Genomic DNA, 15,917 nt, shown 5'->3' on the forward strand with positions numbered 1-15,917 from the left:
ACTTTGGCTAGTAACCATGCAACCAATTGAAGGGATCATATAGTGATGCTCCAAGTAAGTGGGACTGTTTGCGGAATTGTTGGGTTCCGCCGCAATAACATGAAACTGAGGGCAAAGGCAGAGGCAGCAATCTCCCAGACGTCAGGTCGGGTTCCACACAGTCCTTACAGTCTCTCTCTTCTCTGTCTCTCTCTTCAAGATTTTTGGAACAAACTTGAACAGTGAAGAAGTCCACATTGTTTAAAATTATTAATGTCGGTATTTTGAGCATATACCAAGGCTATATTTAGTACAATTACTGGTGCTGCTGGAAAGATATATAAAGGAGCGGGGTTTGTGACGGCGACATCAGAACCGCAGTACAATCACTCATAAAGATGAAAAGTTACATGCAAATGCCTCCGCTGACTATCAGCGATGCGCCCGTGATGTAAGAGCTAGATCTTGGAGAGCACAGAAACATGACCGCCTCAGCGATTTCTTCTGGCTGAGCGCCCCTCTTAAGCGGGGTTTGAGATATAGCAGTGGCCCTACGGTCTTCGAAAGCAGTTGTCATTGGAGTGTCTACCCATCCCGGTAGCACGGAATTACATCTGATGCCGTGAGCAGCCAATTCTTTCGCGGCAGCTTTCGTGAGCGCCTCAACGCCGGCCTTCGAAGCTGCGTATGCTCCAGTTTGGGCATGGCATAGCTTGAGTGCCACGCTGGTTATGTGTACGATCGCACCGCCGTCATCGGGTAACTTTTCGCCGGAGCGGAGCATTTCCCGGCTGGCTTCACGAATCACCAAGGCGCCATGAAAAAGAATGGAGGAAAGAAAAACTAAATGGGAATCTCATGCATTATGCATGTAAAGTATGGCTGGAATTGCACAGCTATCCCGAAAAGCAGACTTTGAAGAGAAGGTTATCTCCTTCCTGGAGCGAGCACTGCTTGCGTTCTTTCTCACTGTTTCGCTGCTTCCGTGTCTTCGCTTACAGCTTTACTACGATGTCTATCCTACAGATACAAACACTAAATCCTCACCAGTGATGGAAACAGTTTCAAAGCTAGAGTAGGTGGTTTCTTTCTTTCGTTATTTCAGAACAAACCGAGTTTCTTGGGGAAGACATTCTGACGTCGCTGAGCCCACTCGGGTTGGTACAGCATGGCATATTCGAGTACTAACCCAAAAGCGATCTAAAGACAGGAAACATTTGCCAATAATATGTTCAATATAGCAAGGAGAACCCATTGAATAGCTTACGCGCAGTGATGAGGCAGGAGTTAAGCGATATCCTCCAACGATATCTAGGATTTAAGATTCAGCGACAGGCTAATTAAACTTTAGAGCAATGTACGCCTGTGCTGCATCTGTCATTCGTAACAGCATCAGACGTAGCAAATACTCCACGATGTTTACAACTTGCGCTCCGGGCGTAAGTAGTTAACGGCGCCTGCTGCATACTCCACCCAGGAATACCGGCCGTGCGGTTTCAGGGAGAAAGGCGATGGACACTCCCGAAATTCAGCTGCATGAAGGCCTTCATTTTTTGACCAGCAACTCATAATGTTTTCTGGGAACAGAATCCTAGCCTTGCTTTTTCGTGTTGCCTAAGGGGCAACAGGAGTTTTAAAGTTCTGTTCATATTCCTGGCTGTAAAGGAGGCCGTGATGCAAGAGGTGGATAACATAATTCAGCAGTGTTCCTTTTAAAATTGCAGTGCAAGCGCAGGAGACGAGTGTTTAAGCATTTCGCGCTATATTAGGGAAGATTTCAACAATGCGGCATGAAAGTAATGTTTGATAAGAAAGTCAAGGAAAACCTCTAAAATTCCTCCTTACCTTCAGATTAACCCTGATGATTTCATCGAACTGTTCGTCACTGCAGTCAACGATGGGCAAGAATTCACATATTCCGGCGCTGTTGACGACGATACTCAGAGGCTGTGGGAACGCGGTACGGATGTTGCGGAAGAGTTCTTCCACTGATGGCGTGTCGCCGACGTCAACATGCATCGCACAGTGTTTCGCGTCACCTGCAGAGATACAACCGACAGCCTCTGTTAGACGGCACACAATTAGTGTCAAAGGTTCTGGGATTGTATGCGATTTAGATTGCATGGTGATGCGCCAATTATCAGCAGAAAACACTTCTGCAAGCTCAGAAGAGAAAGACCACATCATTTCCACACGCATCCGCTGTTACTTCATCACAAGATGTCCCAATAAAAATTTACCAAATCAGTGCCATGCAGCACCTGACATCAAACGATTTGGTGAACCTTGAGCATCTGTTCGCCAAGAAATTTAGCGTTTCAGTGTGGTAATGGGATGCCTTAAAATACTAGCGACCCAAGGTAGCCCCTCCTGAACGCAGGAGAACCTGCGTAGAAGCTAAAAATTATTTATTGGGCTGACTTGCTGCCACAAGGAATCAAACTCGGCGATGGTGCTAGCAGTAACAGCCCTCGGTGGTGTTGAGGATTCGAATTACCGCCACTGTTAATAGCGTCCAATTTCAAGGTAACTGAAAACAAAAATGACGCTGAAAGCACCAAAGACAAACTCAAACATCGTAGAGGAGCTGCCCCTGGCTACACTGATTGTAAAGTAATCTTGTCGCCGGCCTGGTCACAAAATGGTAATTCCGCAGGCTGGCAGCTTCGAGCAAAAAGACATCAACAAAGAAATATTAAATGTTTTTTTTCCTCCTGGACAAGATAAAGCTTGATGCTTTATACTAGAAGATAGGGAGTGAAATAACGCCTGAAAATAGAAACTTAAGCGCACATAATGGTGCTCCTGGCGCAGGATATCCTTCACTTATGGTCAAGCGTGGTGGCGCAGGTATACCATGTCTTCATCGGGAACCCCATTAAAGTTCGTCACGTAGTCGCCCGAGTGTCTTGGAATGTCCAGTATAAATCAGTCGTTTGTTACTGAGGCGCCGGTGACGAATTGGCGCTCACATCCACGCTCTCTCAAGTGGCTGGTATTAAGCGTCGGGTTCAAGCAGGTTGTGACGTCGGGCGTCGATAAGCTGTGTATCTCATTTGCAACCGGAAAGACTTAGCGCTTAGCGCTTTATAACCTCAGCATGTATACTGAGACTTCTCGTTTGAATTTTTTCTGGTTTAAGAGGTAAGCATTTTTCTTCGTGATCCTGTTTACTGGACGATATCGGAGGCAGAGGTGCTGTTCATGATTTTTTTTGTTTTCATCAGGACTCGCGGGGACGCCCGTTCACTCTTAGACGGCTAGATGCCGTCGTCCTGCAGCCTATCTTCGATTTGGCTCCGAACTGTTTCTTATTATTGCGGCGGCGCGCGGAGCAGGCTTTGACAAAGAGTGCTGGCATATTCCTGAATTATAATTCAGTGCTTGGCAATGGCCATTTATTTGTGCTTTAAACAGGACGACAGGCCTTCGCTTTAGTTTGGTTCGTGGTTTATGGCCCTTAACTTCCTAAGGCGTATCAGGCTATGACGGACGCAGTAGTGAAGGGCTCCAGAAATTTCGACCACATTGGGTTCTTTTACGCGCAATTACATGAACCTCTAGAATTTCGCTTCCATCAAAATTCCACCGCCGCGGCTGGGTTCGAAGCCGCGTCTTTAGGGTCGGCAGCCAAGCCCCATAACTACTGAGCCTCCGCGGCATCCGCAGCCGCTTTAGGGTTGGAAAAGTGGTAGGATCTGTTCGTCGTAATCTTGAGCAGCGGCACTTTGGATTAGAATGTTGGCTTCACGTTCGCTGTGAGATTTCGAGTATTCGTGATGGTTCGGACCGAAATAATGCACTGTTCTCCTGTGCGATTTCATCTAAGAAAGGAATAGTCATGTCTTTCTTGAAGAGTACGCATTCTGCACTGAAATTTGTCACCTGCAAAAAAACCTGGCCACTCTGCAAATGGGCGATATCATTACAAATGAAACACCGTGGTAGAATAGTAACGTTGTGTTTCCCTAGAAGATGCCTTTAATACTGCCAGAACTGGCTACGCCAATAGAGACAATGATCCTTTAAGAGCATGTGACGTGCGGTAACACCTCAGATCCACTTTCCAGGTGTGTATTATGCGGAAGGGCCTCGTTAGGGGTGTACTGGTCGATGTCGAGAGAAGGTAAATCACTACGTGCTACAGCGCAAGAAACTCCATACCTACAATAAAGACTCCGGACCACTTTTTTTTGTAGCACAAAGAAGGTCGTACGCACGCGCGGCGATTGACTGTCCGTTTGAAGTCCATGATCTTTTCGCAGTTTTCAGGTGGGATGACATGTACTTTGGGCGCTATGTCCGGTGGTCACTTTCTTGGGCAGCAAGGTGAAGTGCGCACTTATCAATGAAGAGGCCGCGCTCATGTAAACTCGAGCTTCAACTTTATGATCATCCATGGTGATTTGCAGTCTGCAGGTTCGTGCCAACTTGGTAGATTGGCGTGATCGCCTTGGAACAACCACTGAGTTCAGTTGTGGCTTTGCTGATTCATGTCATCGTTGCCTTTTTGTTATTGCGTGGCCTCGCCTTTATTAGTGGGCATTGGTCAGTTCATTGGCGGTTAGTGTTTCCTCGACTATTTGCTCTTTACAATTGCTTTTGCAGGAACTGCAGGCCCTCACTCGCTCATCCGCTGACGAGCTCCGGCCCAGAGGCCCGAAGTGTGAGTTGAACCATGATAGAGCACAGGAGAAAAAGTTCGACGTGCACTCTCTCCGCTGGTGATTGTGAATCTCTAGTGCTCCTGTTCAGAGTGAGGTCGCATCGGACGTAAGAGAAGCCGCGAGGCCATTCGTATTGGCAACGAAGGAAGTGCGCAGCCAACTTCACCGCAATGAACGCCGAGGGTGCGGTTGCCACTCGATCACCAGGCATCACAGTTTGAGGGCTTTCGGGGACACCCTTACGTGGGGCGTAGAGCAAGGGTATATCAGGCAAAGGGTATTCATCGTCCGAAGTTGCTCACTCGAGGTTTTGGCTTGTAAGCCGCCCAGAGCCTGATTGGATACTTGACGAACCAAGCACGGTTGTGATTGGAGGTGAGGTGACAATTATTGAAGTCGAAGAAGCCCCTCCCTTACAATACTGGCGGTGACATCCCACGGATATTTATTGCTGACTGACAGAGATGTTGCGTGCCTGGGAGAAAATTCGTATAGGTGCCAATCGCATTTGCTAGCTGCACAAATATATTGATAGATCTTATGCTCACCGTGCCTGAATTGGAGCGGCGCGGAGAGCGACCAAGCATAGTAAATAAATTAGGTGGTTTAATATTTTTTTGTTTTAAATTTAATGTATTGCATTTTTTCTTTCCAACCTATTTTCTATATTCATAGCTATAAGAGTTTGAGTGCTCTGACGGCTCAGGCAATCTTTTCGTACTGCTCTGATACCAGGATTACTGATAAATTTTTTCTTGATCCTCTCCTAAAGTAGATGTCCTAATTTAGTTTTCACAGTTCCTGGAACCCATATCTGCTGTTAGCCTCACCATGTGCTCTTCGAGATATGAATGCGTAGATTTCCAGTCTACCAGAACAAGTTTTGTTGTTTACAGACCGCCTTTATGCAAAACAATTATGATATCCCGGTTCATGCTTACTTTTCATGTGTCTCGCTCTAAAGCGTGATTATCCAGCCTGAAAAACAAAGACATTGTCTTTTGAATTATCGTGCACCGTTTCCTTTCCAATTTCTCCATCTGCGGGTCGCTCGCAGCAAACCTGCAAGGCGTACCTCGGTAGAAAACTCTGCCAAGCGGCCGCCCACATCATGAGGAATCACAATCCCGATACAGACACCCGTCACAGTATTCTGTCGATTCCAGCCCACGATACATAGAGGCCAACGATGCGGCTGACACGATCGCTCGAGGTCATAGAATCCGAGCCCTGGTGCCGTCCACCACCGAACCTTCGTCTTCACTAACATATGGCGCAATCGTAAACTACCAACGATTTAGTCGCAGGAAATAAGCAGCCCCCACAAGACCTCACTCGTCAGGAAGCCACTATATGGCGAAACATGCAAGGCCGCACCCTGATATCATACAGCAGAGGAGTGCTCTTGCATTTCGCTTACTTCGAAATGAGGCCGCCACGGCCAGGTTCGAGCCCGCAGTCTTGGCAACAGTACGCGGACACCGAAGCTAGTGAACCACCGTGACTGGTCCGATAAATTTTATCTTAGGCCTTGGAAAGGGAAACTCGATACTAGGATTGCGACACATCTCGTAAAGCAGAGCGCGTGAAGCACTGTAGAGGACCATAATGTGGAAATATGAGCGCCTCACCCGAGATTATATAAAGGGAACGTTAAAAGAGGTTCAGCACGTCAGGAAGGTGTTAGCAGGGCCCTGTTCTGTCAATTACTTGGTGCCCATTGCGCAAATTGCACCGTGCACTGGCGGCACACCATGTACCAGATGAGCGGAGGGCGCCTGCATAAGCGCACCGTGTCGACCTTAAAAAAATGGCCTATAGACAGTCTACAGACTTCTTATAGATTCTATTGCCTTCCTGTAGACATCTGTTCTTGTCTATTTATAGCCCATAGACTGTCTATAAAGAAAAGCAATCTAAAAGTTTATGGCCATAAATATATACATTGTACACTTTGTATAACGTTTGTATTGCCTATAGACTTTTCTATTGGAGTTTTATAAAGAGAGTCTATAGAGTCTATAGAGAGAAGTCTACAAACAGCCTATAGACTATATAAAATGTTTTTTGAGGCCGCAGCAAGATAAAGGAAGAAATTCTTACATAGTGGGGTTTCGAAAACTGTAGCAGCAATTCCTATGCCCCTCTGCTTCAGCCCACTCTTTGGTCTCCGCCCCTTGCTTCAACTTTCATCACGTAAACAGCAACAAGAGGAAATGAAGCCGCCACATACGATGAAAACATGATAGAGTATTCTAGGCTGCAAAAAAAACTGTAATGAAATTCTTCTATTCGGAGCCTTTACTGCTTGTGAAAAAAAGTACACTGTATAAGATCAATTCGATAGCACTTACCTGGTAGACAACACGCCACTTTATGGGCTGCTTCAACGCGCCGACCCGCGACGACCACCGTAGCACCCTGGGTAGCAAGGGCGTGGCATATTGCCTGACCGATGCCGCTGGAGCCGCCTGTTACTAGGGCCAAACGTCCACTCAAAGACATTGTGCACCAGTGCCTCCTCGCTCAAGGTATGATGCCTATAGAGCTCTACTCGAGCGCTGTTGTGCTCTTTGACTGGGCTCAGTGAGCTATCACCAACAATTAAAGAACCTGCAGGCCAGAAGGGTTTCGTTGCAGCTCGCCAATATGGCCTCGGGGCACCGTCCCTACCCTGGGCAAAACTCTTTTCCGGCGGGAATGGGTGCAGACAGGTGGCCCTTCAAGTAGATCCAAAACACGTGGCATGCTGTGGCGCCATATATGCATCGCATCTGCGGGCATTTGTCTAGCTTTCAACCGGTTCAGCAAGGGACGTGGATTGTGTTTTATTTGTATAATATAATTGTTAACAGGAAACTTACAAAAAAAGAGGAAAATTCTATGAAGATTAATTAAATGCGAGCTAAATTCAGAGCAGTGCGACTTCTGCAGCTGACACAATGCTGAATTGAAAAACATTGCTATCGCCTAAACCTTTTCGGGTTTTAGAACGGAGAGATATTCCTCTTGGCACCCGGACAAAGCTGAAAGGTTGTGGAATGAATGGAATGTAACTCACGCAGTTTTTCCTTTCCCCGATTTTTGGCACGACTGACCATTGTACAATTGCTACCAGGGGAACAGTTTTTGTACATTGTAACGCAGCGTCCATCTACTGAAAACATCAACACCACTGTGACAGCACAAACGATTACCGAGTTTCGCTGAGATTGTACTGAGCGCAGCCATGTAGCGAAGGCTTGTGCAGCTTCCGATTAGAAATAGAGCTTGCCATCGAGGATAACAGCAGAGATCTTAGCTCGCACGCGCGACTGAGTAAAATATATATGAAAAGCGTCTTTTATCGCGTGTGTTTATCGCGTGAGCCTACTGCTGTCAGTTTCGGTACTGGTGCCCATAAATGAAGGCCTGCATAGCAGTGCCTGAAATATCAACGGCCACACGCAGTAGCAAACACCAAGCTATCGTCAGAACAACTCAGCTACCGCTCTGAACAATGTTCATCGATGCGAAATAGAGAGAGAAACCATTCAATGAGAAGTAGATGATTTAGCTGGCCATTCAAAATCTCTGACATGCTGCACTTGTGGAGGAGGAATTGGGGATACAAAGATGCGAGGAAGAAGGTGCCAAAAAGTCAAAATCAGTAGGAAAAATTTTGCTCATTGATTTTTGGCTGTAGTGCGTGAAGTATTAACTGCACGATTTGACAAATTGTGAGCTTGAACCCCGTAGAAATGGGCGGAAAAAGTACAGAGCGTGAGGAATGAATACTGGTGAGATAAAAGCTGCTTTTAGAGCTTGTCCAGTAGGCCTGCTTCGTCTAAATAAAGAAATAAAAAAGTTCGTGACACGTCTCTGCTGCGTAAGGCAGGTCAACCTAATATGCAGTCCACTCTTGGTAGCACTTGGTCAAGCTATTTATTATTTTTTTGCGCATACTATCGGTCCTAACTCGGACCCAGGTAGGGCGGGCATTCACACGAACAACGACGTGACAATATTCATGCGATGATTATGTTAGGCACGGTTGTCAGCATACGCTCGTCATTGAAACAGAAAATGCTGTACTGTTGCGGCTGAGCCAAAGTATGCACGATGCGGACCGTTCGCTTGCCGTATACGGCACCGGAAGCAATTTGTAAACGTAAAGTTTGGACGTAGTCGATGGTATCAGGTTTCTAGACAGGAAGAAAGTCTGACAGGATGTCTAGAACTCAAATATAGGTGGATTCAATCAAGTATTCAGTGGTCATGTGCCAGCATCGCAGCCGTTTTTTCTTCATTAGCGCTCGAAGTGGTAAGATAATACGTGTACTTAAGGACGGTACTGAGCGCAGATCAGCGCCACGAATGGGAAATAACTAGAAGAATAAGAATAGAGCCGGGAATATTTGGCAGATACTGACAGATTATGAACGGCACTTTAGCCAAATACATCAACAGAAGACTACAGCTCTTCGGTACTCACCTATGGGGCAGAAACGTGGAGGATAAAGAAAAGGGTTCAGCTTAAGCAGAGGACGACGCAGCGAACTATCTAAACTAAAATTATAGGTGCGACGTTAGGAGACAGAAAGAGAGCAGAGTGTGTGAGGGAACAAACACGGGTTAATGACATCTTAGTTGAAATTAGGAGGAAGAAATGGGCGTGGATAGGCCAAATAATGCGAAGGCAAGATGACCGATGGTCGTTAAGAATGACGGACTAGGTTCCAAGAGAAGGCAAGCTAAGTGGAAGCGGCAAAACCTCAGGAGGGCGGATGAGATTAGGGTGTTGGCGGATATAAAATTTCTCTAGCAGGCACCCGAGAGTGTTGATAGGAGGGATTTGGGAGATGCTTTTGAGCCGCTGTGGGCACTCTTAGGGAGATCATGACCAGGATCACGGATTTAAAATTTTAGCACGACACCTTAGGGAGATCATGACCAGGATACCAGGATTACGGATTTAAAATTTTAGCCCGACGCCTTGCGCCTCGCTTTCACCGGTACTAGAATTTAACACTTGCCTTCCTTTGACATGTTTGCGAATAAACTAGACTGTAATCTTTCAAAGACTTTTTACATTTGCAATGATTTCACAGCATGTCTATTAGCAAGATACGTACTCGATACGCGGTCACTTGCATATTTAACTGCTAATGATTCTCCGAGATTTACACTGCGTGAATATAGGTGTTACAGTAAAGGTTCTTTTGCTTTCAAGCTTTCGGAACACCACTTATCTGTCAACCCGCCGCGGTGGCTCAGTGGCTATGGTGCTCGGCTGCTGACCCGAAAGACGCGGGTTCGATCCCGGCCGCGGCGGCTGAATTTCTTTGGGGGAGAAATTCTAGAGGCCCGTGTACTGTGCGATGTCAGTGCACGTTAAAGAACGCCAGGTGGTCGAAACTTCCGGAGCCCCTCACTACGGCGTCTCTAATAGCCTTAGTCGCTTTGGGACGTTAAACCCCATAAACCAACCAACTTATCTATCAGCCTTGAAACATGCTGATACTCTAAGTATAATGCATGCTTATTTTAGTCTGCAGCAGAGATATTTGCAGCGTTCAAAACGCCGTCATCCTGGTAAAGAATTTTAACATTAGAATGGACAGCATTCGCGATGCTGTTAGCATAAAATGAAATCCAGAAAGTACTTTCCGGGACATCCGATCAAACATAAAGAACTTCTGAACACGGACTTCGTAGTGTTCAAATGTGGCGTCAAGGTATGGTCTGATAACATTCCTAGCCTGGTCGATCCTACGAATGCACACAGCAGCTGGAATATTTTTCAAATGAGTTCCATTTATGGAAATGAAACTGCGTTGCAAATGCTTCTCTAATATATGGAGCGGCATTTCCGTATTTGTTAGTTAAAATGGTTCTCCACACATTATTATAGTGGACTGCATCTGCCGTACTTTCAAGAATAATGGCGCTTTTGGCATTTCCTAGCAGGACGTCGTTTCTTTTAGGTTACTCTTACTTAGTGTTTTTCCTCTTGCATGCCATAAAAATTGTTTCATGCTCCGGCTGAGGACAACCGAGCAGATCCCGAAGCCGATTCTGTTTTTCTCGGCGCCATCTCCACGTCCGTCCTGACTCAACACTAAAGCGACGACGGTGAACTACGGCCTGTCATTGAGTATCTGGAAGGAAGCGCGAAGCCGCCCCCGCGACTCTTCTCACGGGGTCTGTCGTCATTCTGTTTACGCGATGGCGTTCTGTATAAGAAAAACTACCGCCCGACGGAAGCTGTCTATCTTCTCGTCGTACCTGCGGCCTTGCGCGACGATGTCCTGCAGGCGTGCCATGATGACCCATCTTAGGGTCACCTGGGTTTTCCCGCACTTTGACGAGGATACGCCTAAAGTACTACTGGCCGAGTGTTGCTGTGGCTGTCCAGCGTTACGTCCGAACCTGCCGCGAGTGCCAACGTCACACGACGCTACCGACTAAGCCAGCCGGACTAGTACAGCCTATTCATCCGCCACCAGCCCCCTTCCACCAAGTCGGCATGGACTTACTCGGTCCATTTCCGGAGTCCCCGCTGGGTAACCGCTACATTGTGGTCGCCACCGACTACCTCAGCCGGTACTGTGAAACTAAAGCGCTCCTTCGTGGTGCCGCTGACGAAATTGCGAACTTTTTCGTTCAAAACATTGTGCTTCGTCATGGTGCACCCATCGTCGTTGTAACTGACAGGGGAACGGCCTTCACCTCGACCCTCACGCAGAAGGTTATGTGCCTTAGCGGCACAAGTCACTGCAAAACAACCGCTTACCACCCTCAAACGAAGAGACTCACCGAACTGCTCAACAAGGCGGTCGCCGACATGATCTCCATGTATGTTGACGCAGACGACCGGAACTTGGACGCCATACTCACGTCCATTCACCTACAATACTGCACTGCAAGAAACGACGCGCTTCACTCCACTTCGTTTAGTGGATGGTCGCGAAGCCGCAACCATGCTGGGCGCAATGTTGCTTCCGACTAGTCCTACTTCATCTGTTATGGGTGCTGCCCACTTCGTTCGTCGCGTCGAGGCCGCCCGCCTACTCACTCGACAGCGCCTCCGGCATCAGCAAACCGACGACGCTCGCCGCTATAACCTCCGCCACAGAGCTGTTAGCTACCAGCCCGGCGAACAAGTCTGGATTTGGAGCCCAACCCGCACGCGTGCGCGCTCCGAAAAGCTTCTGCGCCGATATTTCGGCCCCTACGAGGTACTCCGCCAAGTCAGTGAGGTGAACTATGAAGTTCTTCCCCAAGGAACAGTTCGCTCCTCTAGACGGCCGACCTCCGAAGTCGTCCATGTCGCACGAATAGAACCGTACCACCCCCGCTAGCGCTTGAGGCGTGTCTACACCTGCCGTCGGACACATGCAGCGTCCCTTCTCTTCGTGCTTCCCATTGCTGCGGCACCGAGTCGGTGCCCTTCAGAGAGGGGGACTAATGCCACCGTACGAACCAATCAGTGGCGCCGTGCCGCGGCCGAACTGTTTTGGCTGGGACTTGCAATGCCTTGGGCATTCGAGGTGCTCGAAGATTGCCTTCTTCCTCGCTCGAGCTCCCTGCTGTCTGGCACGCCCATCTCGTCTAATTAGAACCTGGTCTCTTTCTTCAACCGTTGGTCGGTGACAATATACTTTGATGTGTCATGTGTGCAGTGTACGGAAGAGATCATTCTACAACGCACTGATCGAATATCAGAATACACGCAAGGAAATGTAACATTTCTAACTAGTACCAAATATCCGTACATCTGTTGCATTCCATTTCTCTTATGCCGTATCGTTGATGGACACCGACCGCATTGCCACGTCAAGTCTGTCAGGAGGCCAGCTTACTAACTAAAATATGTGTTATACTCATACCAAACCAACGAGAATAGGGACCATGGTACTACGATGCAGGTCGAATAGTGAAAGGCAGTGTGGCCTCGATCGCCAAATGTGTTCGCTAGGTTGGCGCGGCTGGTGGTGGACGAGGTTTCAGGGGCCAGAGCAGCGGGTCAAAACACGGTTCGTTACAATTTTAACTAGCCGCTGTCAGTTCTTTTACGGATACCCTTAACACCATGTTCACGGTTCTATTTGACTGTTTTAATCGCAGTTACGTGTTTTCAAGAGGCGGTTGAATTCTGAAACTCCTTAACCGAGCTCATCACCTTACTAAGTGTTTGTTTTTCCTTGTATTTACAAACTATTCTGAGGTTGCTTTCGCTTACACGTTCATCATATGCTCTAAGGACGGACACAGCAAATAAAATGATCAGCTTGCCACATCTTCAGAGATGTGGAATTTCATGGTAGTTAGTAAGGGATTATTCGGAGGAACGCTTAGCGCGAGAAAAACAAGAACATGAGCGCATTCGTCCAGTGTCCTCCTCCCGTGTTTGTTTGTCTCGCGCGGAAGCCACCTCCAAACTCACATTTTTGACTTTTCTATGTCTCTTTTTCCGAATTCATGGGCATGAATCTCTCTCGTAGGAAACAATTATTTCAATATGCAGCGGAGATCGAGGAGAAAATTGTTTTGTTTCCGTCTGACAGCCCGAAAATTGGGCAGAATTAACGCTTTATGCTAGAGCATTGCGGATTACGCAGCTTTGCGGCGACTGCGCACCGGTATATTAGTATATTAGTACGAAGAAGGACGATAAGAGTTTCCGCCACCCCATTGTGGAAGTGGCCTATAGTGGGCAACAGACTAACGCTACCTCTTCACTCTCCTTCTACGAACGACTTATGCGTCCGAGACATCAAGCGCACCCTTGCCGCCATTTATCTTCAGCGTCCTGTCTTCCTCTATCATGTCCCCGGCCAGTGTGGTGTCTGGGACAACGAGCTCGCTGACGGGGCCGGCTCACTGGCGTCGGCGCGCGGCCTCCTGCGGACGTCGTGGCTGTCACCCTTGTGAGTGCGCACCCGCCTGCGTACCACCGTACTCAGGCTTTGGTCAGACACCTGGACCACGGAACATTCGGACACACTCCTGGCTGTTTTTGTCCCCTCTATTAACCGTCTCCCGCTCTCTTTACCTCCACCCCGATCTCTTTTCCCTCTCCTAAACAGCCACGGTCATTTTCCCTCGTGCTTCCATCGTTTTGCCCTCCTTCCTTCGCCTTCCTGTTCATGCGGGGCAGCTGTGGGGGTCAAGGGAGAAAACCAGCCAAAAAAGACGAAAACACAACAAGAGAACGACAGAGGACAACGGCTGGAATAACAACTGAATTTTTCATTGAGTACAGACCGTCAGGTAATCACCACGCATGCGCCAAGGCAAACACTCAGACATGATCACTCAAATAATCAAATTATTTTGTCGTCAACGCTATCAATGGTGAACTGACGCAAGCATCAGCATGTTTAGCAATCTGAAAGGCCTCAAAGATTTCACGAGCCTTCGTTAAATCTTTGAGGCCTATCAGATTGCTAAACATGGTCATGCTTGCGTCAGTTCACTATCGATAGCGTTTACGACAAAGGAATTTGATTATTTGGACAAATGTTTCGGGGATTCCCCCAGGTGGAGTAGATTTTGTAATAAGGGAGTAAATACTTACTGACGTCCACCCGATCGCAGCCATAAGGCTACAAAGGAAAACTATACAGCTTTCTCAGAAACTTCGCAGTTAGAGAAAAATTCGTCCTACTCCGGGGTTCCAACCCGGATGAGTAATTACTCCCTTATTACAAAATCTACTCCACCTTGGGGGAATCCCCTAAACATTTGACCAACACAGTTCCCACTTCGAGTTATTGATCCCTACCATAAGCTTGCCGTCCCGGTTAGCTCAATTGGTAGAGCGACTGCTCCGGTGAACCGGTGGTCCCGGGTTCGAATCCCGGACCAGAACGAATTTTTCTTTAACTACAATGTTTCTGAGAAAGCTGTATAGCTTTTCTTTGTAGCCGTATGGCTGCGGTCGGGTGGACGCCAATGAGTATTTGCTCCCTTATTACAATTTGATTATTTGAGTGATCATGTTTTCAGTGTTTGCCTTGGCGCATGCGTGGTGATTACCTGCGGTCTGTACTCAATGAAAAATTCAGTTGTTAGTCCAGCCGTTGTCCTGTGTCGTTCTCTTCTTGTGTTTTCGTGTTTTTGGCTGGTTTTCTTCCTTAACATGCCATACCAACAGGCCCACCATTCTGCCCTGCTCCAGTTGTGGGGGATGTTCTCCATTACCTGCGTGCCTGCCCTCTCACCGCGGACATAGCAGCACGGCTTCCCGGCTAACCGCACTTTCTTTCCTCTCACGACATCCCGTCTTTATTAGGTTCCCCTCGGTCTCGTGCGTTGTTTATTCGCGTTGCTGTTCGTGTTTCTTCCCTTCTTTCACCTGTGTCTCGTTTTTGTTCCCGCCCAGATGGCTCGTAGACCTCTGCCATTTCTGCGCCTCCCCATGTCTCATGTGGTCGGGGGTACCATATGGCCAATTTTGGTGGGCCGTGGCCCTGCACCTGCTTCACGGGCATGTGGACCTTGATATTTGCTCGCCTTGCGCGCACAGGCAGTCTTTGTTTTGTTTGCTTTTCGTTTTTCTGAATTCTTATTTTTATTCTTTTTTTGTTTTTAATTTGATTTTTTTTTACTTTTTCTTGTCTTTCTTCTAGCTGTTATATTTTTCATTTTTACTTGTTTGGTTATTTTTATTTTCGTCCATTCTTTTCCTTTGCTTCTTTATCTGCCTTTTTGTCATTTATATTAATTTTCTTTTCTACTTCCCCTTTTTTAAGTACCCCTTCTGCTTTCTTAAGCCCATTATCCCCTCTTTGTTTTTTTCTCCTTGCTTTCTTTTCTTGTCTCTTCTTCCTTCCTACAGATCCCCGCACGTAAAATCCTCTTGGCCGCCTGCGAGCGTGTCCGAGGAATCTGGGCACGCTGGACTCACAATTGTTTCCTTTTCATTTCGTTCTTCTTAATTCTTAATCCTTCTGGGGCGTCTTGCCCTAAAAATCACTTTTGCCCGGCCATCATTTGTGCTTTTTCTTCTCTCCTAATTGGTTTTTCTTAAATTTTCTCTTGGGTGTTGGCCGCTTTTCTTTCATTTTCAATTGGTTCGCCTGCGATAACCTCTGGCTGGGTGCGGGCTTCCTCTCGAATTTAAAAAAAAATTTCTTTCATTTCTTGAGAGTTTTACAATAAAAGGCCAACGCTACCTGCGCACCATACGCCATTTCCACAGTCGGGCAATAATGAAAATATTTATGTGGTATGAGGGTTTAACGTCCTGAAGCGGCACATGAGTTATGAGGGATGCTGTATTGG

At 47.3% G+C, this 15,917-nt stretch overlaps 1 protein-coding gene across 2 annotated transcripts; it reads right to left on the minus strand.

The window, feature by feature from the left end:
• Positions 1–385: 385 nt before the first annotated feature.
• LOC149333980 ((3R)-3-hydroxyacyl-CoA dehydrogenase-like) lies at positions 386–7,151 on the minus strand. Of its 2 annotated transcripts, none has more exons than XM_089556150.1 (3): positions 7,001–7,151; positions 1,825–2,018; positions 386–796 (listed from the first exon to the last, which is right to left on the minus strand). In XM_089556150.1, exons 1-3 carry the CDS (start codon positions 7,149–7,151, stop codon positions 386–388), a joined length of 756 nt encoding a protein of 251 aa, XP_089412276.1. The 2 variants fall into 2 exon arrangements, with proteins under 2 accessions (XP_089412276.1, XP_089412275.1); XM_089556149.1 differs by having other exon boundaries at positions 386–795; positions 1,821–2,018.
• Positions 7,152–15,917: the final 8,766 nt, after the last annotated feature.

Source organism: Amblyomma mixtum, chromosome 8 (genome assembly GCF_055824585.1).
Source record: "Amblyomma mixtum isolate Tamu chromosome 8, ASM5582458v1, whole genome shotgun sequence".
Classification (NCBI taxonomy): Eukaryota; Metazoa; Arthropoda; class Arachnida; order Ixodida; family Ixodidae; genus Amblyomma; species Amblyomma mixtum.

Bases quoted from the DNA above. Each gene is read 5' to 3' on its own strand.
- LOC149333980 (XM_089556149.1), bottom strand. From the start codon at position 7,151: ATGTCTTTGAGTGGACGTTTGGCCCTAGTAACAGGCGGCTCCAGCGGC. The intron at 2,019-7,000 runs GTAAGTGCTATC...GTATCTCTGCAG, and splicing joins AGTGGCGTGTTGTCTACCAG to GTGACGCGAAACACTGTGCG. The intron at 796-1,820 runs GGAGGAATTTTA...TTCTTTTTCATG, and splicing joins CAGGGTTAATCTGAAGGTAA to GCGCCTTGGTGATTCGTGAA.